The sequence below is a fragment of the Seriola aureovittata genome, chromosome 21, assembly GCF_021018895.1.
Source record: "Seriola aureovittata isolate HTS-2021-v1 ecotype China chromosome 21, ASM2101889v1, whole genome shotgun sequence".
NCBI lineage: Eukaryota > Metazoa > Chordata > Actinopteri > Carangiformes > Carangidae > Seriola > Seriola aureovittata.
Window position 1 is genome coordinate 3757672 of NC_079384.1, and position 25092 is coordinate 3782763.

Below are 25092 nucleotides of genomic sequence, written 5' to 3' on the forward strand. Positions count from 1 at the left end.
CATAACAGACTATATTCTCTACTCTAACCTGGTTTCATTTTAAGTCCTGTCACCCAGTATCTAACCTGCTGTAGTGTGTTGGAGCGAGCCTCAATGCAATTTCCCAGCAATCCATCTATGAAAGCCTGCGCTCACTTTGTTACTACAACAAAGGAGAAATGGGGATGAGTAAGGGTTGTAGTACCACCGCAGTCCGCACTGATGTGTGCAGATAAATAGCAGCACTGATAGGACGCACACACAAACACACAGAGGCGGATTTATGAGAAGGGGTGCGCAGAAGTAGACATAGCGCTTCTGCATGTGCACCCATGGCTGTCGGCTGTCCCTAACTTAACTCCGAGCGATGTAATTGGCGATGGTGGATTTGTTTACCATATTTGGCAAGATAGTGACACAGCGCGCCTGGGAATTGGACGAGAGCAGCCGTCATTCACAAAAGTCTGCCTTCTGGAGCTTTACAAACAAAGCGCGCGCTCACGGGAGTTGTAGTCCAAAACAAACCCTTTCTGGGATTCCTCCAGTGGGCATTCACCCCAATCGCGGTGATTTCAACGCCTCACACGGACCGTCGTTTACAAAAAACACTCGCTGCGGTGAACTATTTTCGATTAATGTATCTGTAAGTGTCGACATTAAGCCTCGTCAGACCGCGAAAGACACATCGATCCGAGACCCTGAGCTTTGCAGCATACAAATCCCACCGGCGATGCTCTCCATTGATTGGCTGCGTCCTTCTGTCAATCACGTCATGTTCCTTCCACTACCGCTCCTACAGTAAATATTTGTGTTTGCTCAACCGGCTGTAATGGTGGACGACTGAGGCAGAGGAACGGAATTCAACTAGAGTGAAGAAATAAGAGGAACAACGGTCGAAAGTCTGCTTCAGAGCCAGCCGCCGCGAGTAGGACACGGGCTTTCGTCGAAAATGGATGAACTCAAACATCAAGTCATGATTAACCAGTTCGTCCTGACGGCGGGTTGTGCGGCAGACCAGGCGAAGCAGCTTTTGCAAGCGGCACATTGGCAGTTCGAGGTAAAAAAAAAAAAGAAAAAAAGAAAGAAAACAGAGAAACGATAAAGCTTTAGCCTCGGTGTCTAGCGAGGTGTCGTTAGCTAACACGGCTAATGTTTATTTCTGTTCGACCGTTAGTTTTGACCGGACCTCGCCCGCGTGCCTCTCGCCACTTTTGAAGATCCAGTAATTCAACACAAAACAAAGCGTCAGTGTTAAGACATCTACCCGTTTTTTTATGTGGCCTGAGTCGGTCCCACTCAAAAGCCAGAAGTTTTGTTTTTTTGTTGTTGTTGTTGCTGTATTTAAAGTAGAAATATCTGTGTTTTAGCCAGACTAAATCAGTAGGGGACACACAGTCAATGCAGTAGGGCGAAGCGTACAGCCACCGTATCCAATTAGACTTTACTCTAGATTAAATACTATAATCCGACACATGACAGTGGTGAACAGGCGAGGCCAGCGAGTGCTATTACGCAATAAAGATGACCGCCGTGTTGTATCGACTAGCCTACAAAACAGTAGTCTGATACATTATTGTTTAGTCTGCGGTGAACCGAGTATAGATTTAGCTTGTACATTTCGTGTTCCTTCGCCGCAGGCTAGCGTACTGTTTGGGTTTTTATTTATATCAACACTGACGCGACGCTAGGTCGAATCTCTTTCGCCTTTGGCTGTATACAATGCTCCTGTTCTGACATGTACAACAGTGGCACCGAAATATAATTAATCTTCTCTGTGTTTTATTGTAGACTGCCCTCAGTGCCTTTTTTCAAGAAACAAATATTCCATATGGCCATCATCATCAAATGGTGAGTGCGAGGAGGAGGAGGAGGGGGGTGATGATAATGTACTTTTTTACACTATTAATTGAATGATATCAAACATAATTTTTTAGATGCTATTTCTTTAAGGCTACTGTGTTGTATTGGGTGGGATGTGAGCCGATGAACAGCCGTTATAGGCCAGAAGGGATGATGTTGTACTAACAATAACAAAGCACATGTCGGCCATGTTGTGAGCTTCCAGAAATAAACACACAGGCAGGCATGCAGCCGCAGCAGCCACACTGAACTGAGAGAGAGAGACTGAGTGTGTGTGTATGTGTGATTGCATGGCAGATAGAGGGAGTGGGAATGATAAATGTAGATATATGAAATTCCTCATTCTACATTATATCAACTGAGGTGCATAATGGAAGGAGGTGCGCCTCAGTTTCTGGGTAAAAGAGGAAAAAAAAAAGTCTATTTCCAGGAAGAAGACAGCTACCTCTCACAAATAGACCCTTGTGCTGTTGCAACTGCCTTGGGTAATTCAGTTGTTTCGCCCTGATTGGGTTGTTACTGCCCCCGACACGTCACACATTGGAGACTTTTAGGAGCAGACAAATCAGAGAGGGGCAAGCTGGAAGGTGTTAAGGCTGTAGGAGACTCTCCGCACACACAGACACGCACATATACACACAGACAGGGGTTTGACATTATGAAACACTAGCAGTATTTGGGCTTTTAGCAGCAGCCCGCTTTGGCAGCACACAAGCCTTTGTTTGCAGCTGCATGCATCGCAGCATACAGCAACAGCTGCCCTCTGGAAGAGCCTGACATGGATGCGAGGGGATTTTGGGTGAAATTGTTGATCATTTATTTTAGCTCTCTTAAAGCTCACTCTCTGTTTGTGTGTATGTGGCTCAGTGTCTGTGTGGCAAACACAGTCATCAAACTGCTAAACATTTTTTGGCTTTGCTGTTTAAGAGAAAAGGGAGAGAGACCGGGGGAAAAAAGAGGATTTGATTTTTATTGCGTTCTTTGTGAGTGTGTGTGCCTTTTTATATCCTCAGAGTTAGCGCAACATTGCCAGTCAGCATAGAAATGGCTCACGGTGAGATGAATCACTTCTATCACAGCTTTATTATAAGAAAGAAAGCCAGACCTCCTTTAACATCAGATCAGTAAATAAGAGCATCTCAGTCCTCTATTTAGCTCATGAAATGTGTCACTTTAATTTAGAGAGTAAACTGTCTGCCAAATATGGCTGAGCTCGATTGCTGCAGACACTGAATAATGAAAGTCAGAACGCGGAGCAGCTACGTGTGCCTGTGGTGTTATTGTTATAGGCATGCTCTTGCATAATCACAAGTTGACATTCTGTTTTTTTGTTTTGTTTTGTTTTTTGCATAATGCTGGCATGTGCGTGCATTTCAGTTTTTGCTTTCATACTTTACATGCATGCATTTGTATTTTGTGCATGCACACAGTGGGTGTATGTGTTTGAGTCACAACAGTACTACAGTAGGGCAGCGTGTCCAACCTTGCTGCAGCTTATCAGGCCACAGTGTTCGTTGGTATACAAATCTAATCCACTTTGCTCTTGCTCTCGCTCTCACTCTTAACTCCCTTTCTCTCTCTCTCTCTCTCTCCCTCTCCCTTTCTCTCTCTCCTGTGCTCGCTCTCTCTTCAGTGTAGAGTAAGCATTAACTGCATTTCGTTACAATTCTGTTATACGTGATGTTGCGTCAGTGTTTTGTGTTAAAACACAAACTGAACTCATCCTTGAGATTGCTGTTTAGGCTAGAGGCCTCACCCCGACCCCAACAGCCCCCACAGATAGCCCGTAGACATGCAGCGCTTCGCAGCATGGCAGGTTAGGACGTCATGTAGGTCAGTTAGTGGTTGGATGCTGTTCAGTGAACTGGTTTATGGTACTGTTTTGGAGGCCCAAACACAATGTATGAGGCTTGAATGTGGGGTACTAAATCACTTTCCCATCTAAATTTGGAATCATGGGAGGAAAATTATCCTGCAAACAAAAGCTCTGTTGTTTAATAAATACACGTTAGCCTTAAACAAAAGCCTGGCTCGTGAGGATTGGTTAGAAGTTACCAGTCGACTTTGTTAATATGTTATTTGTGCTTTGTATGTCAGATGTTTATACCCTGTATCAAATATCAGATAGTGAGGTTAGTTGGTCCGCTCACCATTACAGTCTTGCATAATGCTGTGAATGCTGGGGGATTTAGCTAAAGCTCTTGTCATTAACAATCCCAGACCGAGGGGAGTGCCATTGCTTTGGCACATGATGCAAAAGAGCTACAATCTCTGCACAGGCACGCATTTAAGACTGTTTATTTTTTGCTTTCTCGTGTTTGTGTACACGATACGTGTTTCAGCCACATGTGAGTATTGCCATGAAAATATTGTCTGTTTATCTCTTTGTTTTTGAATGAAATCATCGAAGCTTACATCTATGTTCCATGATGGACACCCAGACCCTAAGTTCAGTCCAACCTCTGCTCTGTGTTATGTACAACCCCTCCCCGTCTACTCCCAGTTTTCTCCTCCACACACACCCAGCCCACACAAACACTGCAACCACACCACATTCCTACAGGATGCAACGTTCGCACCGACCCAAAATGGACCCTTTCACAGCAGAAGGGGGCCGGTATAACTAAAAACACAGCTCCCTGTCTCTGTCTTTACTTTGTACACTCTGACTCCTCTTGCCTCCCTCCTTCTCTCTCTTTATCTCTCTCTCTCTCTATTTACAGACACAAAACATGAGGCTGTGGAATTCAATTTGCCGTTCTTGTTCTTGTTTGATAATTTTATCACAGTGTCCTTTCCTCGTCCACTTGTTTTAGCCTCATTCTCAAAGCAGCTGCCACCTTCAAAACAGAGTGTCAGCATGTTCGCTCACACTTGGAATGCACAAAGTATTTCTGTTGCTTCCGGCTGTTTGGTGCTTTTATCAAATATTATGCACACAGTCCTGTACCCCTGCCTTTATTTGTTTTCATACACATACTAGGGATATCCCAAGCTCATTTTAAGGGATTGACTATGTAAAGTCTGAGCTATTTCTGACTCCTTGTTTGAAAATCACTGGTCATTCGTAGGCAAAACTACCTCAGATTGTTTCTTGTGCATAGAAGAAAGATTCCCTCAGAACTAATAGTTTCTTGTGTGCATGAGAGAGGTTTTTTTCAGTCATGGTTTTTGAGTGATCCAGTCCGGACAGTGTATCAGCTGCCTGTCTTCAACTGTCTCCGTGAATTTGGAAGGAAAAAACACTGACACATCACTGTACGTTCATACCAATATCAGTGTTTCCATGATTTATATCTCTCCATGTGGGGCACATACAGCCACAATAAAGTGAATGAATCCTCATGTTACCACAAGAGGAGGAAGTATCCCAGCTGGATGACTTCCACTGCCGTCTGGGAACATGTGACCCCCCCCATCATGTGACTAAGCTGGGGAAACGAACTAACTAAGCCACAAAGCCTGGGTTACGCATGTAATTTTCTGTCAGCGTTATGGCTAATAAAGAAATTGCAGAGGTTGTCATGTGGCAGGCCTGCAGTAAAGTCAGGACTGTGGTGTTGAAAAGTATGTTGTCTTTAGTAGGTCAGGGTAATAAAAAAAAAAAAAAGAAGAAAAATCTCCACAAGAAGTGTTTCACATTCTCCTTTCCCTCTTGAATCATATCTTACTTTATCTCTGCCTCTTGTTTTCACTTTAATATTCTTGTGTATTGAAGTAAAAACAAAGAAACACCCTCCCTCTTTTGCAAAGTCCTGTTAAACTGTAAGGAATATTGTCCTGATTGTGTGGCTCTGGCCTTTTTCCCATTTCTTCTTATTTAAGTGATCCAATTAGCTAAATATAAGCTGTAACTCATCTCATCTGTATCCATTCAAAGACGTTTTACTGTTTCCTCCTACTGCCGAACACAGTCGAGCCTGGCCCACATTCTGCAGCCCACAGAATCATGAAGAAACAGCTCCACGGTTTTCAATGATAGCTTTTTTCCCCCTTTTATTATGCTGTAATTGCCATTCGTCACCAGAATCACGCACAAGGTGAATGAAGGTAGGATTTTTATGAAGGGCAACCTTCAGCACCGACTGCTCGGCAGTGTGACGTTGCAGAACATCGTTGGGCACTGCGGGGCAAGTGATAAAAAGTGGGCGTGAGGCTGTTTAAAGGCTGTTTCCTGGCAATATGAACACCCACCAAGAATAAGGAGGAGGGTTTGGTGTATGTGTGTTTCTGGTAACTACAAACATTTTGGTTTTGGTGTCCGGGTGTGGCTTAAAAAAGGATTCTTAGAAATCCAAACTTTTCTTATTCATGTGAGATCTCATCTGACTGAGATTTGAAGTGTGTGCCCACGCAGAAGAGCAAAGGTATAATTACCTTCATAAATCATGGCATGAGAACACAGACGACTCCTACTTCTCTCTCTGTCTTTACTTCTATCGGTTTATCGTCAGGGATGGACTAAAGCTAACTAAAGTACATAAAGGATACTTGGATTCTTAGATAGCAGGGAGGAACTGATGAAAACAAGTGTGGAAGGGTGTTTGGCCAGCACTAAGGGTGAAACAGGCTAATAGCAGGGCAATGCCAGGTATTTGAATAGAAGATACAATAACTGGGTTAAAACAGAGCTGCTCTGTGTCTCTGCCACAATACAGACAAGGTGTTCTCTGTCCTGCTGCAGACTTTACTTACAGGAGTTATTAAGTACAGAGTGAGGTGAAATCCAGTTTATTTTTTTTACCCAGTGTTTGGGTATTTGAATGTGACTTCATGAGTATGTGTGTGTAGTTATAATACCCTGGGTGTGCATGCAGCAGTGTGTCTCAGATATCAGAGTTAATCATGTCTAGATCTGTTAATGTTGTTAATGGATGTGCATGTATCTGTGCCCGGATCTATGTGTGTGTGCCTGTGTGTGTGCCTGTGTGTCTGTCTGTCTGACTGTCTGACTGTCTGTCTGTCTGTACCCGCGTGTCGTATAGCCATGCCAAGCAGTTTGCCACATCTGAAGAGGCTTGGCCTGTGCACTGCGTGTTCCAGCGTGTTGCCCTGCATGTTTCCAGGAGCACAGCTTCCCAGAACCCTAACCACACACACAAAGCCATGTGTGCAGAGACAGACGCATACACACACACACACATACACACATACACACACACACACACACACACACACACACACACACACACACACACACAGGAACTTTGGCTCAAGGGACTCAGGGAATGGGAATCCATGTGGGATGGCTGCGAGGACCAGATGTGTTTATGAGCGGTGGAGTTAGATTGGGTTTCACACTGATTCTTGGAGTCACTGAGTACACTCAAAGACACACAAGGGGTAAGGCCTATGGCTCAGGAAACACAAGCAGCACATGGGAACCTTTTGTGTTGCATGAAGAGACAGGGTTGTAACATTATGTCTCACAAGCCTGTTTGCTCAGGTTAGCTGTGACACTGTAGTCAGGCTCACGTCAGCTGGCTTGTGAGCGCCGGCCCGCTGGTACCTCGACCTACAATTCCTGTGCTGTCACCTTACGTAGCCTCGTCCATCCCTTTCCTGCTTTCCTGGCTCACATTCATGATCCTTGACACCTCACCAGTCCCTGAGTGATCATGTTCACCCTCACCTCTGCTCTTCAATTACTTCTCTTATTTTGGATAATATGTGTACATATAAACACACACACACGGGCGGGGCTCCTAAAGTGTAGGGTAACTTTTAGACCCCTGTATGTATGTATATATATATCAGTGCAATTCACTTCAGAGATTCCTGATCTGTCGCTGGAGGCAAGATGAAACCTATTTGATTATTTGGGTTTGAGAAAGCAGCGTTTGACCTTTTGCATTTTGAATTTAGAAATCGCCTTGAACAACCAACTATTTTTTTTCCATCCTAGCATTTGTTGTCATCTGTGCAAGCGCTCCAGTCAGGATTGGGTATGCTGCTGTCTCAGATGAATTACTCAATTTGCCTTTTGTGACAGCAGCACTGAGAAATTTTCATTTGAGATTTCAAATATTTCAGATAGTGTTCAGTGGTTCAGATTGAAACTGGAAACTGACACAGATTAGAAAACCTAACATGCGTGTTACCTGTGAGGTGAGAGACAAATTAATTTGATCCGCAGTGTACGCGTAGCCTTAAGAAAGATATGTTGGCAAGCTCAAGCTGAATGTTTGTATCGTAATCGTGTGTTGTTCTCCCTCACGATGACCTTTGGCCTAGTAGTTTCTGTTGCCAGCCTGTTACCAGTCGACAGGCCAAACCCCTTTTTTCTAGATACGAGTGGGCCACTGAACACCTATTGTTAGCCTGTTAGCCATTGTTGTGAGCAGTGCAGTGTGTGCAGTTGGTCGAATAGACCACATGCTCCACTCAGACCCAGTTCTCCTGTCTTCCGTCTTTAGCTGCTTTCTTTTTCCGTTTCGGTTCCTTTTTTTTGTCGTACCTTCTGTCTTTTCTTTCTCATTCTCCTTCTTTTTTAAATATACAGTGTCTGAATACACGCGAAAACAGAGCACAGCCTGGCTAATGATCAACCGAGTCCCCCGTGAGCTCAAATCCTGCCATGACCCTGAGTGTACACAATATTAACTCACACATAGACATACACAGACTCAGCTGCGAGGTGGTGGGAGAGGTCGAAGGAGCGAGGGGTCATGGGTAAGGGAGGGGACGGTCACTGGAAACGTTCAGTAGCACCTGTCAGCCGCCTTCGTTTTGTTTAGGAAAGAAACATCAAGTCCTGACATCCAGCCACTCCCCCCAAAAAAACGTGACTGTCTCCTCCATGTTGGTGAGCTATGTGATGGGATAATAAAACACAGACGCATAGAGTTGCTCGTCAGGTTTCCGTATGATGTGGTGACATTAACTGCTGCCAAACCTCCAGTACGTGTATGAAGGAAAGGCAGATTTCATTGCACAGCATGGAGAGGATGTTGGCAAACAGATGGATGGATTAGAAGTCCTGTTGTTTTAATTTTTTTCCTCTTTACAATAAATTACCTGAAGTTCAGCATGGAGTAGCTCTGAAATATGTAGAAGTATTTGCAGTTGATGTGTTATTCCACTTTATTCTGATTGGTCTGATCTGTTGAAACTCTGAATTGGGGAGTTTTTTTTAAGGTAAATAGGTTGTATGTTCAATTTCAAGAAGCAATAAAAAACATCTACCTTCCCAAGTGTACAAATACACAACTATTATTTATAACCAAGTATTATTATTTATGACTCATTATCTCTGTTAGGGTTAGCAAAGTTGGCACGCCACACTTGTTAGTAGGTCATGGTTGCATTGGGATCCAACTGCAGAGCTGCAGCTCCAAAACAGAAAGAACAGTGCCAGGCGACATACACACCATAAGAGCACTCTACTTAAATATTTAACAGGCAGGAAAAATCATGTACAGTTAATGCAGTGATGGTTTATGCAGCCTGCCCTCTCTCTGTCTTTATTCTGTTATCCTCTGTCGTGTTGTTTCAGCACCTGTTTTACTCACAGCTCCCCTCTTTTTCACCTGTCCTCTGTTAACTTTAATCTGCCTCGCTCCTCCATTTAACCCTGATTTTCACAGTCCTCACAGGGCATCAGTCAGAATCAGCCCTACAATTACATTAATGACAGTAAAGCAATAGTATTAGGCTGCAGTCACATTTGCAGTTTGCCTCTTGTATGATCCATAAATGGGAAGGTTTATTTTGTGGCATGTGTGTTTGTGCTTCATTTAGCTTCACGCTGCCAAACTACAAATAAATCAGGCCTTGAATGTTAGTAATCGGACGTCACATGGACTCACAACTAGCATGTTTATTGCACACAGTTTTGGTAAACTGTCATCTGTTGAGGATACAGATATGCATATGGGAGTCAAAACATCCCATTCCAGTTCCTGTAACCTTAGCTTAACACAACAGACCTGCCTCTGCTCTTTGCCAGTGAATTGATAGATTGTGGAGACATTTCATATCATGTTGAGGCCAAGTGTGACATCAGTTTATCTTGTTAATCTTGGAGTTCAAGCTATGAGTACTTAATAGCAATCAGAGATCAGCATTCGGCCCACAAAACGTTGCGTGTTGGGGTTCATGTCAGCTGTTCAGATTGCATTACTAGCTTTAACAAATTGACAGAGAGCTGTGATGTCAGTGTTGCCAGGTTTGAATGGCATCGTTCTTACATGCCCAAACAAACCAAATCAAAATAATTTATTTTTCAGAATGGATTCAAATTATTTCCAACATGCTGTGAATGTGAACGTGAATGCACCTCAGACTAGTTCAGACCTGATGCCAGTGGAAACCAAGCATCTTCCCACACAATCCAGCACTTAACACCAGTTAGTAGAGATATAGCCACCAGTCAGTTCATGTCTCATCTCTTTTCTCTTTTACTTATTTTGAGTGTGATTACATTTTCCTTTTTTCGCTGTTGCACAGCTTTACACACCTCTCAGCTGTGTCCTGTACTGTGTTCAGCAGCTTCAGTGGAAAACTTTTTGCCCAGTATTATGAGGTCATTCAACGTTGCTGGAAGACGAGCAATGAGACCCATCAACGTTGAACAAGAGGCTCAGAGAGTTGAGGCCTGTTGAGCCGTGACATGGCCTGTCCTTGTGCAGCCAAACCAAGAGAGGAATGCTCTCATAAATGTCCAACAACAATGTGGAGATGTGATTCCAGGAATACCACACATCTGTCTGAGATCATTTAAAAAAAAAAAATAATAATATGGAAAGTTAATTTCTCTGTGGAAAGGTGTGTCATAGTTATATTTTTTAACGTGATGTTGTGTTCTATCAATTGTCAGCTCACACGTTGTTGTAGTATGGTGTCTTCTTTTAAATGAGGAATGATTTGATCCAGTTGACTGCCACATTTTTATGAGAATCCAAAATAGTAGCCAAGAGTAAAAGGTCTGGAAACATGTGGAAGACCTTATTACAGTTATGCATAACCAAACTTTTTAAGCTGAGCTGTAGGCGGTTAAACATCATACATTGCCTTGAGGTTTAAAGAATTACAAAATAAACATTTTGAAGTGTGCGTGCCTGGTGGCTTTACTACAACAGTCAAGCCACCAATGCAGACACCTAGTCTTGTTTTTACAGTTGTAGAGCTTGTTTTATTTTGCAAACCGATAGACTTACTGGAGTGAAGACACATTTCCTGACAGCTTTCTCTGACCAGTCACTGCCGGCGTGTGTTGTTTTGAATAATACCTAAAATCCACAAATCAAATTTCCTAATCTTCAGGAGTGAAGTAACTGGCTTAAAGGAAGTCCAAAACTAATTTTCAGGCCTGACACACACACAGCTTCATTTGTTTTTAGTGTCAGACAAGTGTCATTTTGTGTCAGAGTATTATTATAAGCTATACAGCAGAATTCATCCTGCTGAAAGTCAGTTTTCTATCAGTATACATCTTAGATTGCACAGCAAGACAAATGTTATAATCCAAACAGAAGACACAGTTTTAGTACGACCGTGGGCCCGAGGACGGAGACGTCAGGCCGCATGTTTCACCGCCATTCTCGTGTCTCACAGATCCCTCAGCACAGTTTGCTCCAAGCGCTGACACAGAATGTGTGAACTGTTCAAGCCGCAGACAGAGGAGGGAGAAGAAGACGGGGAGAAGGAAGTGAGAGGAAGATAGAGACGGGAGAGAAAACAGACGTGTCGTAGGTTCAGAATCATGTTTTCAGCAAAGGGAGAAACTGGGGTTCCAAGTATTATTTTGTCAATTTTGATCCAGGCAACTATAAATATGAAAACACTACAAAGCCTTTGAGCCTTATTTAAAGTAGATTTTTAGATTTTTTAGCAAAGATATTAAGTTTGAATAAGTAGTGATGCAGACCTGGTCCTAAAGTGCCGTTGCTTGTGTATTTATCTCTCTGTTTGACAGCATAAAACATAGCCAACATTAGCTGGAACTAGACAACAGTAATTTGCTTGTCATGAATATAACTTTTTTGGTCAATAAGGAAGCTAAATTAATGGAAACAAACATTTCATTTAATGCTAAACTTGGCTTAAATTTCCTGTGACAGCTGGACGGAAACATCCAGGAAGTATGAAATGAGATTAATAAGAGTGTGTGTGTCATCTGTGTGTGTCTCGTGTGTGTGTGTGTGTGTGTGTGTGTGTGTGTGTGTGTGTGTCTCGTGTGTGTGTCTCGTGTGTGTGTGTGTGTGTTTGTGTTTGTGTTTGTGTGTGTGTGTGTGTGTGTGGGTGGGTTGGGTAGAAGCACTGAGGTAAACCCTTGAATGCAGGAGGTCAGTCTGGGTCACCAGAAGTACCTGGACCCTCTGCACAAGTATGCATGAGGATAGAGAGATTCTCTTTCTCAGCCCGGCACGTACACACACTTGATGTTCCTGAGGAATGTGGTTGGTTAGACTGGAAATAACTCCAGCTCATCTGTGTTTGTGGACAAACATGCGCACATACACACAGACACGTATGTACACAAACGGAGGAGTGTTTAAGGTTTGTGGAGCCCCACCGCTGGCTCAGGACTGGCATGTTTAGAGTGGTCGCTGCCAGTCAGCCTCTCGTTCCTCGTGCTGCGCTCGGCAAACAGACTTGAAGAGAGGGTGGACAGGGCCGGGCCGCCGCGGCCACAGAGCCAGGCCTTGCCTCAGCCTCGTCCCGTCAACAGGAGATCTGTGCTGCTTCCTCATAACAACCGTCCCCATGGCAACCGCTCTCCGTCGGCTCTGTTTTGAACACAAACTGGCTCTCGCTGTCTTTTATTTCCTCCGTCTCTCCATCTGTAGATCTTGAACAAATGGCTGCTGTAACACACGGTCTGTTGTATATGTTGTCATGAAGGGCTCACGTTGATAAAACAAGTGCTGTTAACATCTTTTTCTAATTGTCTGACGTAACAAGATATTACCTGAATGATTGTTTTGGTGCTTTTTGGACTGGGAATCTGTTTTTTTAAATATTTTAAAAATATGTATTTTTGCTAAATGATCCTGCAGGATTTTTAATTAACTAACAAAACCCACAGTCAGCCATTAATTTGGGTTTACTGAGTTAACGCTTCTCAAGTGACATCATAGTGTTTTGGAGAAGAGAAGACAATTTACCGTGTCACAGTAACCTCTATTTGAAAGCAAGTTTACCTCAGCAGACCTCTCGCTTCGTCCCTGAACATTACTGAACTCGCACATGCTCACAAAACAAACAGTAGCTGCATATACTTTTCTTTCTTTCCTGCTCTTTGCTCTTGCTCTTTAGCTAAAATTTGCCTGCAGATACTTCATGACTGTTTATCTATGATAGAGCCTGACAGTTTTTACAGATTTTTATTTCCATTTCATGCCAAATATTTGGGATTACAAGACGCTGCTATTTATCACAACATGAACAAAATTGGCCACAATCTCAAATATCTGTCACAACATTATCTGTATACTTTTAAATGACTTATTTATATTGAAGAATACCAAGTAAATTGGATGATTCATAACCAATGAAAGAAGAGAAATGGTACACAGCCAAAATGTATCCTGACTAACTGGCTCATTTAAATGTTTGATATGTTTATGCATGATTCATATTTACAAAATTAGTTTGTTTTTTATCTTATATCTTAGTCTTGAGTAGTTGCAGGTAAAAAAGGGCAATATAAAAGAATTCAACTTTCTATATCAATGAGGTGGAACAAATAAAAACGTGTACGCACATGTGCCTGCTTTATTCCATATCAGTTCAATAAGTCAGCTACACATATCTCACATGGTTCTCACCTCATATTGCCTTTATGTAGGTGTGATTCACCCGCAAACCCTCTGTAGACACATTACATTGTGTGTTTGTGTGTGTTTTTCTCAAAGGAATTATTAACCTTCATGTTGTGACTGCAGATAGCCCACGTGCCCGCCAGTTGTGCAAGAGCCAGTTGGATTTGAACCTCAATCTGCACGCAGCAGCGTCAGCAGCTCTTTGCAGTATTTTTCTGTCTCGGTGCAGCGAGAATTAATCTGCTACTCAGCTGCTTAATACACACAAAGGGAAAACACACAGTAACCTGCTTCCTCCGTGTGCTGCACCAGAGCTGTGTTTTTAATCTGTGTGGAGGAAATCCTGTGGAGCTTTTTACCTCAGGTGTTGTTTTCACTGTTCTGACAACAGACAGGTCATGTCCTCGAATACTGTACTTAAAGAAAATATATATAAAAACATAATCTATAATGGCAGACATAATGTAAATCCTGTATTTGTGTCTGATTTGTAGAAGATATGTTGTTTCTTTGTATGTGCAGTGGTGTCCAGAAGTGTGAGAGTAAGGAAGGTGGTCTCAGACTTTTGGACCCACAGTGATGCTGACAGTTCTGGACTCTGCTGAAGCTTCTATCAGCGACAAAGTGTCAGATTAGCAGTCAGATCCAAACTCCGACAGCCTGGCACTGAGAGGCAGCTGCTGCGTCTCTGGACCCGATCCTCTTCCCTGTGGGTCGATACCGTCTGCGTGCATGACTCTGTCCAAGGTCTCCTGCGCAAACAGTCACACACATGCAGACACATGGAGGTGTGTTGCGTTATTTCATGAGTGACGGAGTGTGAGGTGGGCATTTGTGAGACGCACACACGAGGTGTTTGAAGTTGGTTTTGTCGTTAGCCTCCCTCTGTCATCTTGCTTATTTTTGGTCTACTGTTTAAAAGTGAAGACAAGCTGAAAGATAAATCACTACAAGAAGAAATGTATAGTCTACAAGCTGACTGCAGGTGTATACTTATACCTGCTTGTGTGTGTGTGTTTATGGATGAGTAAGTCAGATGCAAAGGTCCCAGTGGACAATATGAAAGGTCATGTGTCAGCGTTTTTGGCTTGTTTTCCATTCCTTGGCAGTAAACTCGGAGGCAGCAGGCCTCATGTATTGTTTTCTATCTGAGCACCACTCACACAGACTCGAACTGATCACGAGGTTTTAAGAAATCCAACCAGTCGCCTCCACCGCCAAGAACAGGAAGGATCACAGAGGTCGCTTCAGCATTCCAGGGTGTCTCTTTACCGCAGGAAACGGCCTCAGAGACATGAGCCAGCGTTTCCTGTCAGAGTGCATCGTTGACACGCTCACCTTTCATAACAGCGTGCCACTCTGAGAACCCCTGGCTTGGTCTGGCCCGGCTCTCCGCGGCCTCAGACCGCGTTTTCGCAGGACCAAGCCTGCAAGCCGCAGCACTTTTAGGGGGCAAGGTAGTCCAATTACACCCCCAGGGGTGGAGTGGTGTTCCTGTCACTCTGTTGTTTTTGTAGAGGCTTGCATGTGCGCTAAGGCTGCATGCCTCAATCTGAGAAGCGAGGGTGATGGAGCCAAGGGTAGATTAGATAGCACAGGTCAGCCTGAGATCTGGTTGTCAGCAAGTGGACTGTTGTTCTCCAGCTTTTCTTTTTTTTTTCCTCTTTAGTGTGTTAACATTTTTTGTCCAGTGTTCATGTGTGACTGCAGCTGCTGTTCCCAGTGGTTGATTCATGGAGCCTATGACTCCCAATTCCAGAAAATCGCCCCCCCCAACCCCCAGCCCAAAACAAAAGGTTTTCTGGATGTTGTAAGAAAAAATTCTAACTTTGACGACACTTAGGGGAAAAGATGTTAATAAAGGAACCGCAACAATATCCAGGGTTCTGGGTGCAAACTGCACAGTACATAGACTTTAATTCGAATCCAGACTCGTACTCTGTCAGTTTTTCTTGAGTCATAAGTAAATTTGATCTTATAAAATCCTTATCCTGGGAGTTGCCAAGCTGTTTTCTTCCACTACTTATGCCTGGTGATTTAGGATTATTTTGCCATGTAGGTGCCTGCCCTGTTAGCCTCTCTCAGCCCGGGCTCTTATTTTTAGATGGCAAGCCTCCTGGCTAAACATAGCTCCACCTTTGCTTCCCTGTGGAATACAGTAGGTTGTTGTTTTCCTGATCACAAGTGAACGGGGGGGGGGGGCAAAGAAGAGGAAGAAGGGCATGAGGCAATGGGTGAGAAGCTGTGTTAGTGAGGATGATGATGATGAAGGCATGCTGTATTCGAACAGCCAAACATGTTGTTCATATGGCCTGTCAGCTCCAGGGTGGTAGGTCCAGTGCTGTTTTTGGCACACGGGTGTATTGTGTGTGCTCGGGGTGTGCCACTAAAGGAACTCCTGGCAGCAGAACAATAACAGCGCTGGCACAAAGGAGGGTCGGAGCAGGTCAGAGCAGGAATATAACAAGGCCAAGGAGGTGTGTGTCTGTATGTGTTTTTGCTTGTGTGTGTGTGTGCATGTGTGTGTGTGTGTGCGTCCGCAATCTCGATCTGACCAAGTTCATCTACTCTGCTAAATCTGATTGTACTTGAAACAGGAAGTGGATGTAAACAAAGGACTTTAATGTCATCATCAGGACTCTCTGGGGAAGCAGAGAGTGGGATTCCCCTAAATTCCCCTTCAGCTACACAAAACAGTCTGCCTCCTTTTAAAGCAATAACTGTGTTTTAAACACTGCTTCTTGTGAGAGATATTTCTGGAGGAATGTTCTTTTCTAGTTGCTACATTGGAGAATAAAATTAGATTTTGGCGTCGTAGCTGTTATCAAAGAGCAAAATGTCTGTATAGGCTCACCACTTCACAGTGACAGTCAATAATCAGACGAGGAAGAGATACTAATTTCCCCACTGATTGCAGTCTCAGTAAAACAGATTGTGGTGTCTGCTATGTCTTGTGACACAACCCACAGCTGGAAGCAGCAGGTTCACTGCATGTTCTCTGTTAAGTTATTATTGTCTCAATTTAATGATTAATGCGTTCATCTTTTAATGTTATAAAATAGTATAAAAGGAAAAAGCCCATGGTGACATCTTTTAATTGCTGGTTATGATATATTGATGGTAATGATATAACCAGAGAGAAGCAGGAAATCCTCACATCAGGAAACTGGCACCAATGAATGTTTGACATTTCTGCATAAAGAATAACTTCAGTGATTGTTATTATTTAACAGTCTGCAGATAATTTTCTCAATTAATCATATAGTCACATTGTCTTTTATCTGATCAATAAACCCAAACCCAAACATATTTAGTTTGCTGTCAGAAGACACAAAGATTTGCCTGGTTTCATTGAAGAGGCTGGAAATAGTTGTTTGTTTGTTTTTTTGCTACTTTAGCTTAAAAGTCACAAAAAAGCAATTATCAAAATTGTTGCTGATTAATTTTGCATTGAATGACAAATGTTTTCAGCTGCTCAAGTGTCAGAAATAGTGAAAAAAATGTTTGTCAAATTCATCTAGAGCCAGTCAACAGTCTGTTTATCAGTTGACAGATTTTTCACTCTAAGAATATAGAGATGTAATATCGATGTCTTCTCGGGTTTCCTGTTTTGGATATGCATTAATCGCTCTCTGTCCTCTTTCCTCATTCCCAGATGTGCACCCCAGCCAACACACCAGCGACGCCCCCCAACTTCCCGGACGCATTGACCATGTTCTCACGGCTGAAGGCGTCCGAGAGCTTCAACAGCGGCAGCGGTGGCAGCCCCATGGCCGCCTCCATGGCCACCTCACCCCCGCCCCCCCAGGTCGGCGGCTGGGGGGTCTCACCAAACGTACCTAATGTGCCGCAACCTCCACAGGGACTCTGGACTCAGGGGCAGCCCCCCACGCAGCCCTGCCCTGCCTGGCCTACGGGCGTAAACCCGCACGCAGGCGCTGAGCAGAAGGCTAGTGTAGCGATGGAGGCTGAGAGATGAAGGGCCGCACGGGACTGAAAAGCCCCCCTTCCACCCCGGGGGAGGGAAGGAAATAGGGTATGAAAGTGGGGAGGGTGGGAAGGGTGGGAGATGATAAGTGGGTAAAAATGGGTTTTGGTCTTTTTTCCCTAAAAGACGGATGGATATGGAACGAGATGGAAACTACGCAAACCAAGAAAAACTCAACGTGGACAATTTAAGAAGAGGAGAAACCAATGCAAACGTCAACGACAAAAATAGAAAAAACAAAACAACGAAAAAAAAAAGATACGCACACACATAGTAATAAGAGAGCAACTGAAATCTTTGTTAGTTTTTTCCTAAGTAAATGCATAGATAAGAGAAATATTATTGAACTAAAAAAAACAGAAATTTAAAAAAAATTGTCACGCCCAAGGATTCTATGTGATGTTCAAGGACATTCAAGGCAGCAAACTTAATTTTCTGTTTTTTGTTTAGTTTTTTTTTTTTTTTTTTTTTTTTTTTTTTTTTTTTTCATCTTTTCAGCCAGTGTTTTTGTGTCACTGGCGTTCTGTGTTTCTGCGACTGTCTGTGCTGCATGAGGAGAGAGGAACTTGCAATGCAGTGTTTTAGATTGACTCAAAAATCATCACGCACTTGAGTGTGAGTGTGTACGCATGTGAGCGGGTGGTCAAGTTTGTAATCAAAAATGTATACACACACACACACACACACACACACACACACACACATACACATACATACATACATACATATATATATTCTCACACATACACACACACACACACACACACACACACACACACACACACACACTAGGGTCTAGAAGAAACACCTCCATACTGTCATCCCCATCGTCAAAGGTGGGACTTTTCTTACCTCACCTGGTGGTCACCTGACTTCTTTCAGCCAATCAGGGATTCTTCTTAAACCAACCATTGCCGCCGCCGACACAGGACATGTTTTTAAAGGTTTTTTCTTAAAGGCAGCAGCCACTCTGGTTGATGCTACCTGATCCTCGCTGCGATGGCTTTTTCCTGACACAGTTTTAAACCTGGACTCAGACTACAACTGTCCACTGTATACTTTTTTCTCTGGAGATTTGGGTTATTACAAGGAAAATGAGAAATCATGGTTTAATGTAATATCGTTTATAATGCTAATTGTTCTGTTTTTGTTGAGAGGTTAAGGGAAGTGGCTTTGAACTTGGGTGGGACTTAAGCTTGATTTCTTTTTTCTTTTCTTTTCTTTTGGAAAGAGTGAATCAAACGCAGCTAAAACAGCTACAGATTTAAAAAAACAAAACAAAAACAACAAAAAAAAAACAAAACACGACTACTCCATCTTTGTAAACAGAATTGCCACTTTGCATGATGTGTTCATAACGTGTAACATCTTTTGTAGCAAACATACATGAGGTCGAGACATGTTTATGGGAGGGGGGGTGGAGTTAAAGCTGAGGGTGGGGTGGTGGGTGTTATTCCCAAAGTGAAAAAGAAATGCAATAGTGCAAAGTGTCTCGCTAGATATGAGAAACAAAAGAGGAGAAAGTGGGTGTGGGGCAGCTTGGGAAGCCCACCACAGACTATTTGGGGACACTACAGACTACTTTCAGATACACAGTATATATATATACCCTCAGATACTGTACTAAAGAGGGGTTTTTACAACATTTAGGTCTCTAGTTTTGACCAGTCCCTGGTCCACTTCCACTGCTGAGGGACAGTTCAGGGATGACCCTGATATACGGCAATATTTTAAATGCAGGGTCTGCCCCTTTTTTAGTTTGTCCTGTTCGGATTATTTTTACATTCGATAAAAGAAGAGAGAGTAAGAAGAGATATTTTGAATAGCTGAGGGTCTTTTTTTAAAAAAGAGGATTAGGAAAAAAATTATGGATATAATAATGAATAAATAACCAAGTTCCTTTTTATTATTTTAGACTAAACTAATGTTTGAGTTCATCCTTTTTCCATGCTTCATACTTTATTTGGTTAAATCAGAGCGTTTCCGGGTGGGCCTGTTCCTAAATGGTTTCTCATGTATGTTTCCCCCCTTGTATGACTGTATGAGACCATTCCCACAATATTTGTGGACTACCTGATAATTAACTTATCATTTTTGTGAACCTAAATAAATATTGTATGTCAACCTAATTGGCATTGTTTACTGGTGTGTTTGAATATTTGTACTACAGTTTGAACAGATTGAATATAGAGGGGCCCACATAAATTATCATATAGTTCTGTTCTGTGTGTGTGTGTGTGTGTGTGTGTGTGTGTGTGTGTGTGTGTGTGTGTGTGTGTGTGTGTGTGTGTGTGTGTGTGTGTGTGTGTGTGTGTGTGTGTGTGTTTGTGTGTGTGAGAGAACGAGAGACACCAGAACAGTGTGTTAAATAATGACACTAGGAAGATGGATGCATCGTAATCTCACACTTGGCTACCTCTCAGCCAGCCGGATTTAAAACAGTCACCCAGCCAGACTACAAAATCTTGTTCCACAAACCTCTCCGTCTTTTTCTGTTTCTCCGTCCGTCCGCCTGTCTGTCTGTCTCTCGCTGTCTGTGTGTGAGAACTAAACAATCTGTCTGATGCTCCGCGGCTAAAGATGGAAGGGCCGGAGATGAAAGCCAAAATGGAGGAGAAGAGGGAGAAAGGCATTTGAAAAGAGGGAGTTCAGCTCTGCGGCCATCGCTATCTTCGCCTCTCTGAGTCCACAGCTCTTTAGATGTAAACACAAACAAACACCAGCTGCCCACACACACACACACACAGACACACACACACACACACACACGCAATCGCCATAGATAAACACCCACCACACACACACCCACATGCCAGTGGTGTGGTGTGTGGTGGTGTTGTTGGTGGTGGTAACGGAGGGTCACAGAGTTCTCCGTGTCCTCAGCTCACCTCCCGACAGCTTCCTCCTCGGCAGGAAATAAGAGAGATCCCGTCTGCTGATTGCTGCGTGAGCCACTTTGCCAGTCTCTGAGCCGCTGTGAGTGTTTCAGAGAGCTCGGGGGTGAATGCCGACAACTTGGCATCCGAGTACTGCAGTGCATCCGAGCATGTGGGAACAGGAACAGCAATAAACACATAGGGTTTGTCCAAGAGCAGCACAGCCTGACCCGGCATATAAAGGCCAGTAAATGAAGATTTTAGGCCCCCATTGCTTAATAATGAAGATGTGATACAATAATAATAATTGCGCCACTTTACATTTTTTCAGACTATGCTGTGACAGGCCGCCGGTTCGCCTTTGTAAAATAATTTACAGACTCTCTTTTTAGTTTGGCAATATCCTCAGCTCAAAGTTCACCCAGAAAACATGCACCGTGGTTACTGTGTAACTGCTCATGCAAACCATCCGGTTCGTCTTCAATTCACTCCAAACTGTGGATGTGAAATGTAAATCACTTCCTGTTCCGACATCAACACTTCCTTGGAAAGAGTTACCCAAAACAACATGTTTAAAAACAGGAAAAGCAACAGCTCGCTTTATCTGTTTGTCTATCTGTTTACGGGAGAGTGCAGCAGTCATCCAAAACATACTGTTTATGCAAATTGCCACTTTTGTGGTGGAGGGCTACAGCTCTGCTCAGTTTATCTCTCCCTCACACTAAACCAGGATGTTGTTTTCTGGGTCACTGGACGGTGTGGACACAACACAGCACCACAGATGGCGCACTGTCAGTACAGCTGTCTCGCCTCATGTGTAAACATAACTATAGGCTACTGGTTAGCTACTGTCGAGCACTGAGACGTTCACCCCTGGTAAATTTGTTTGACCTTAATATGTATATGTAAACAAATGAGGCTACTCTTGAGACGATTTCCAGCCTCTGTCGGGCCTTTTTTTATTTCAAGCTGCCGACTTGTATTTCACCACAAATCAGCTTTACAGCACAAAATTATATTGCAAATAAAAAAGTTTTAATTTAACTTAAAGGTACCCTGTAGAGTTTTTGACCACTGGAGGCGCTGTGGAGCTATGTTTTTGTCCATGGTCCACACTCACGCACAGAAGGCTGATAAAATGCAGAATTTTAAATATTTTATAATCAGCTTTGCAGATGTTTTATGAGTAATTAAATGTTTTTTTTTTTTTAATAATAATTTTAGTTTTGGTGAGAAACGCTGAATACAAACTGAACTTTTGTTTACAAGATAAATCCATAGAGCATCTTTATTTTTGAAACATTAAAGCCCATTTCAATTTCACTTTTTATTAATTTTTTTTACCCTTTCTGGATGCACATCAGCTGTGACCGAAGGTAAGCACTGTATCATTGGCTCCTGCATTAACTGTATTAACTATCTACGGCACTGGAGTGATGTTGTCATATTTCAGCTTTTTAGAAAGACAGATGAAAGAGAAAGTGATGAGAAATGTTGATTAAAAAACTACACAGTACATATAGGAATTATATTATCAGGTACAGTGTTCAAGACCTGCTCTGCAGAAATGGGACAAGGTGGTTGTGAGGTATGCAGGTGGGTGGGGGGGCGGGGGGGCAGAGGACACTGCACACTGTGTGGAGGCGGGTAGGGGAGCAGAACGGACACAGTGACATTGGGTTGTGTTTGTAACTTGGCACCTCACCTCCCCCTAGTTGTCTTCTACAGGTGGAGACTCTGCACTGGACAAGCTGCAGCTAGTAACAGGAAGTGGGAGAAAAGTGACACACACTATACATACGTACACCCTGCATCTGGCAGTTAGGTGGAGAGAGAGAGAGAATATGAGTCAGACTGAGAACAAGTTAAGTGACACGTGTGCAATTGAATGTCAACTGAATGAAAGGTTTCATATCCAGGAAAAAACTATTATCTCAAATTCATCAGCAGATCTTTCAAATATGATTCTGAACTCTAACAAGAAAAAATGAAACAAAGGAAAAACCTTACTTGCCAGTCGAGGGGGCGTTGGACTGTGCCCCGGGAGACGAGCACAAATGAAAAAGCCCCAAAGATTCATTGAGAGAACGATGCTTCATGTCTTGTCAGCACCAGGCAAAGTTCAGAGCCGGTAGAAATGACTCGGAAAATGAGAAGCCGTGTGTTTTAATGACGCCACATCAATCACTCAGCTTGTCTCTTGTTTTCTCAGATTCTTGTTTGTTTCCTCTGAAATAACTCAGAAATGTCCTCGACTGGGGCTTTTAAAATGTACAAAGGGACATCTAAAGTGATATACCATGGTACCGGCCATGTTTGTTTGTTCATGGTAATTCCCCTCCACTCACTTGTGTATTTTTCCAAACCTCTTTCAGACTCCAGTGACCAAATCTGTGACAGTACTTTTTTTTCCTTTGTATTTTGTTTGAATTTCAGACTTAGCCTCCGAGAAGTCGTGTTTCATGTTTAGTTTGACTGCAGTTTGAGCCATGAACAAATAACTCTGGAGTAAAGATGATTATACACCACTGGTTTCGTTGGTGTTTATGCAAATTTAAGACACATTTAAAGTCCCATGAGCCCTTTTGCCTCAAATAGACGAATGAAACCGCCTTTCTTCAGAATTTGCCTTTTTCACTTGCTTTCTTTGCTCTTTCCAAAAAAAGTTACAGTGTGGTTAAATAGTTTGAATAATTGGATCTTTTATTTTACTTTCAAGTGAGATTTTGAAAGTGAAATCACTTTAAGAAAGACAGAAGACCAGTCATTTTGTTAGCATTGAACAGCTACTGCGCTAAGTTTTCATAAGGCTTTGACGGCGACTCTGTGGCTAAGATATGAGTTATGCTGCTGTTGCTACAATGCTAATAATCATTGCTTTATCTTTTCGTACAACGATGAGTTGCTCACATTTTATTATCCCCTATAGCCACAGATGCTAATTTAACTTACAGAAACCCTCAGTATCACATTTAAACTTTTTAGAAAGAGGCTACTTGTATTATAAAATGTTTTCTGATAGTGACAAAGCCAAAGTAAATCATCACCCCTCAGCACTACAGAGTGTTCTACCATGTTTCAGTTCATAGTTTTGGTTTTTATGAGTCGCAACTTTACTGTTCTGGTTCAGTTTCAACTCTCCTGTCAACCTCATTTCCAGATGCAGCAGGCGAACGTTTTCAGACGAAAGGTTCTGATAAACCCACTACACCAAACAGCAAACAGTTAGTTAGCAGTTAGCTGCTAACATAGTGGAGAATTTAGCAACTTAAAAGTCTATTGGATCTATTGGTTGTGCAAATGGGTAGCGATTTGCTGCTGCACATTTGCTGTATCAACTTCAAGATGCCAATATGTCAACTTTAAGAATCAATGGATGTCATAAAACAGCGCTGTTCCTTTTTTTTAATCATATAAACTGGAGCATTTCCTGTGAAATCCACCCCAGTGACACACAGTGGAAAAGAAGCCAATCAATCTGGATTGATTTGTTTACAGTGATTTAAATTAAAATAATATGGCAATGATTCACTGATGTCAAACAGAGCTGCTGCACCTTTAATATCTGTGGTTTCAGTGTTGGTGTTTCCAGCTTACAAGCTCCCTCTCCTTGTGTGTGTGTGTGTGTGTGTGGGTGTGTGTGGTTGTGTGTGGTGTGTGTGTGTGTGTGTGTGTGTGTGTGTGTGTTTGACCGCAGTGAACCTGTGACAATGGCTGTGTGCCATTTCAGCCACGCTGCGGCCGAGATCCTGAGTTGGACACAAAGCCGGCTTTATCTCAGCTCTCACTGTTGTATCAGTGCTGCCTGGCTGGACGCATAGCACCGGACTTAACAGCCACACACACACACACACACACACACACACACACACCAGTACTAAAACAATACATTACACTTAGACTGGAAGCAGGGGAAGTTGTGTGTGTTTGTGTGCATACGTGAATGTGTGTGTGTGTGACTATAAAGAGACCACTGACCACCAGGGGAAGTGACAGAGACAGACGCATGCTGTTTCTGTTCCCATGTCATGTGGTTGTTGTTGAGAGGACAGTCACAGAAACAACATGATGCATGGTCACTGTGTGTGTGTGTGTGTGTGTGTGTGTGTGTGTGTGTGCATGGACACCATGGGTATGTCAATATGACTTCACTAAGTTTATTAGGTGTATGTGTGTGGAATTCCTAAACAGGTCAGATGGGCCTTACACCAACATGATGCAGCAAAGTGTTTCTTTCTGTTCCTTCTTTTTCACTTCCCTCTATATTTTCTTCTCAGTGTCACCCTCCTCCTTCGTCTTTGTGTGTGTGTGTGTGTGTGTGTGTGACAGACACTCCTCCACACACATGATCTCTTCCTCCCTCTCCCTCACTCTCTCTTTCTCTCTGAGTCTTTTACTCCTTCACAGAGGGACGGAGAGACTGGAATGTGGAGAGAGAGATTTTCAAAAAGAAATGAGCCATAAAACACATTTACAGGTGAATTAACAGGTTGTTACACTGCAGGACTTCACAGCCGTCGAAGCAGGAACAGTGACTGTGGCTGTTAACCCTTTGCGCCATGGTAGCAGCGTCTATGCCATTCTGTATTTATGCACAGTAAAGCCTCAGCTTCTCTACTGCCTG

The 25092-nt window shown here is 43.0% G+C and overlaps 1 protein-coding gene across 1 annotated transcript; it reads left to right on the forward strand.

Annotated features, from left to right (window-relative positions):
* Window positions 1-444: 444 nt before the first annotated feature.
* Window positions 445-19721, forward strand: ubald1a (UBA-like domain containing 1a). The gene is made up of 3 exons (XM_056366943.1): window positions 445-1036; window positions 1768-1827; window positions 17260-19721. Exons 1-3 carry the CDS (start codon window positions 929-931, stop codon window positions 17581-17583), a joined length of 492 nt encoding a protein of 163 aa, XP_056222918.1. The 5' UTR covers window positions 445-928; the 3' UTR covers window positions 17584-19721.
* The last annotated feature ends 5371 nt before the right edge of the window (window positions 19722-25092 follow it).

Excerpts from the sequence above, each read along its gene's own strand:
- ubald1a (XM_056366943.1), top strand. The coding sequence starts at position 929 with ATGGATGAACTCAAACATCAAGTCATGATTAACCAGTTCGTCCTGACG. Across the intron at positions 1,037-1,767 it reads CGGCACATTGGCAGTTCGAG|ACTGCCCTCAGTGCCTTTTT; the intron begins GTAAAAAAAAAA and ends GTTTTATTGTAG. Across the intron at positions 1,828-17,259 it reads ATGGCCATCATCATCAAATG|ATGTGCACCCCAGCCAACAC; the intron begins GTGAGTGCGAGG and ends CCTCATTCCCAG.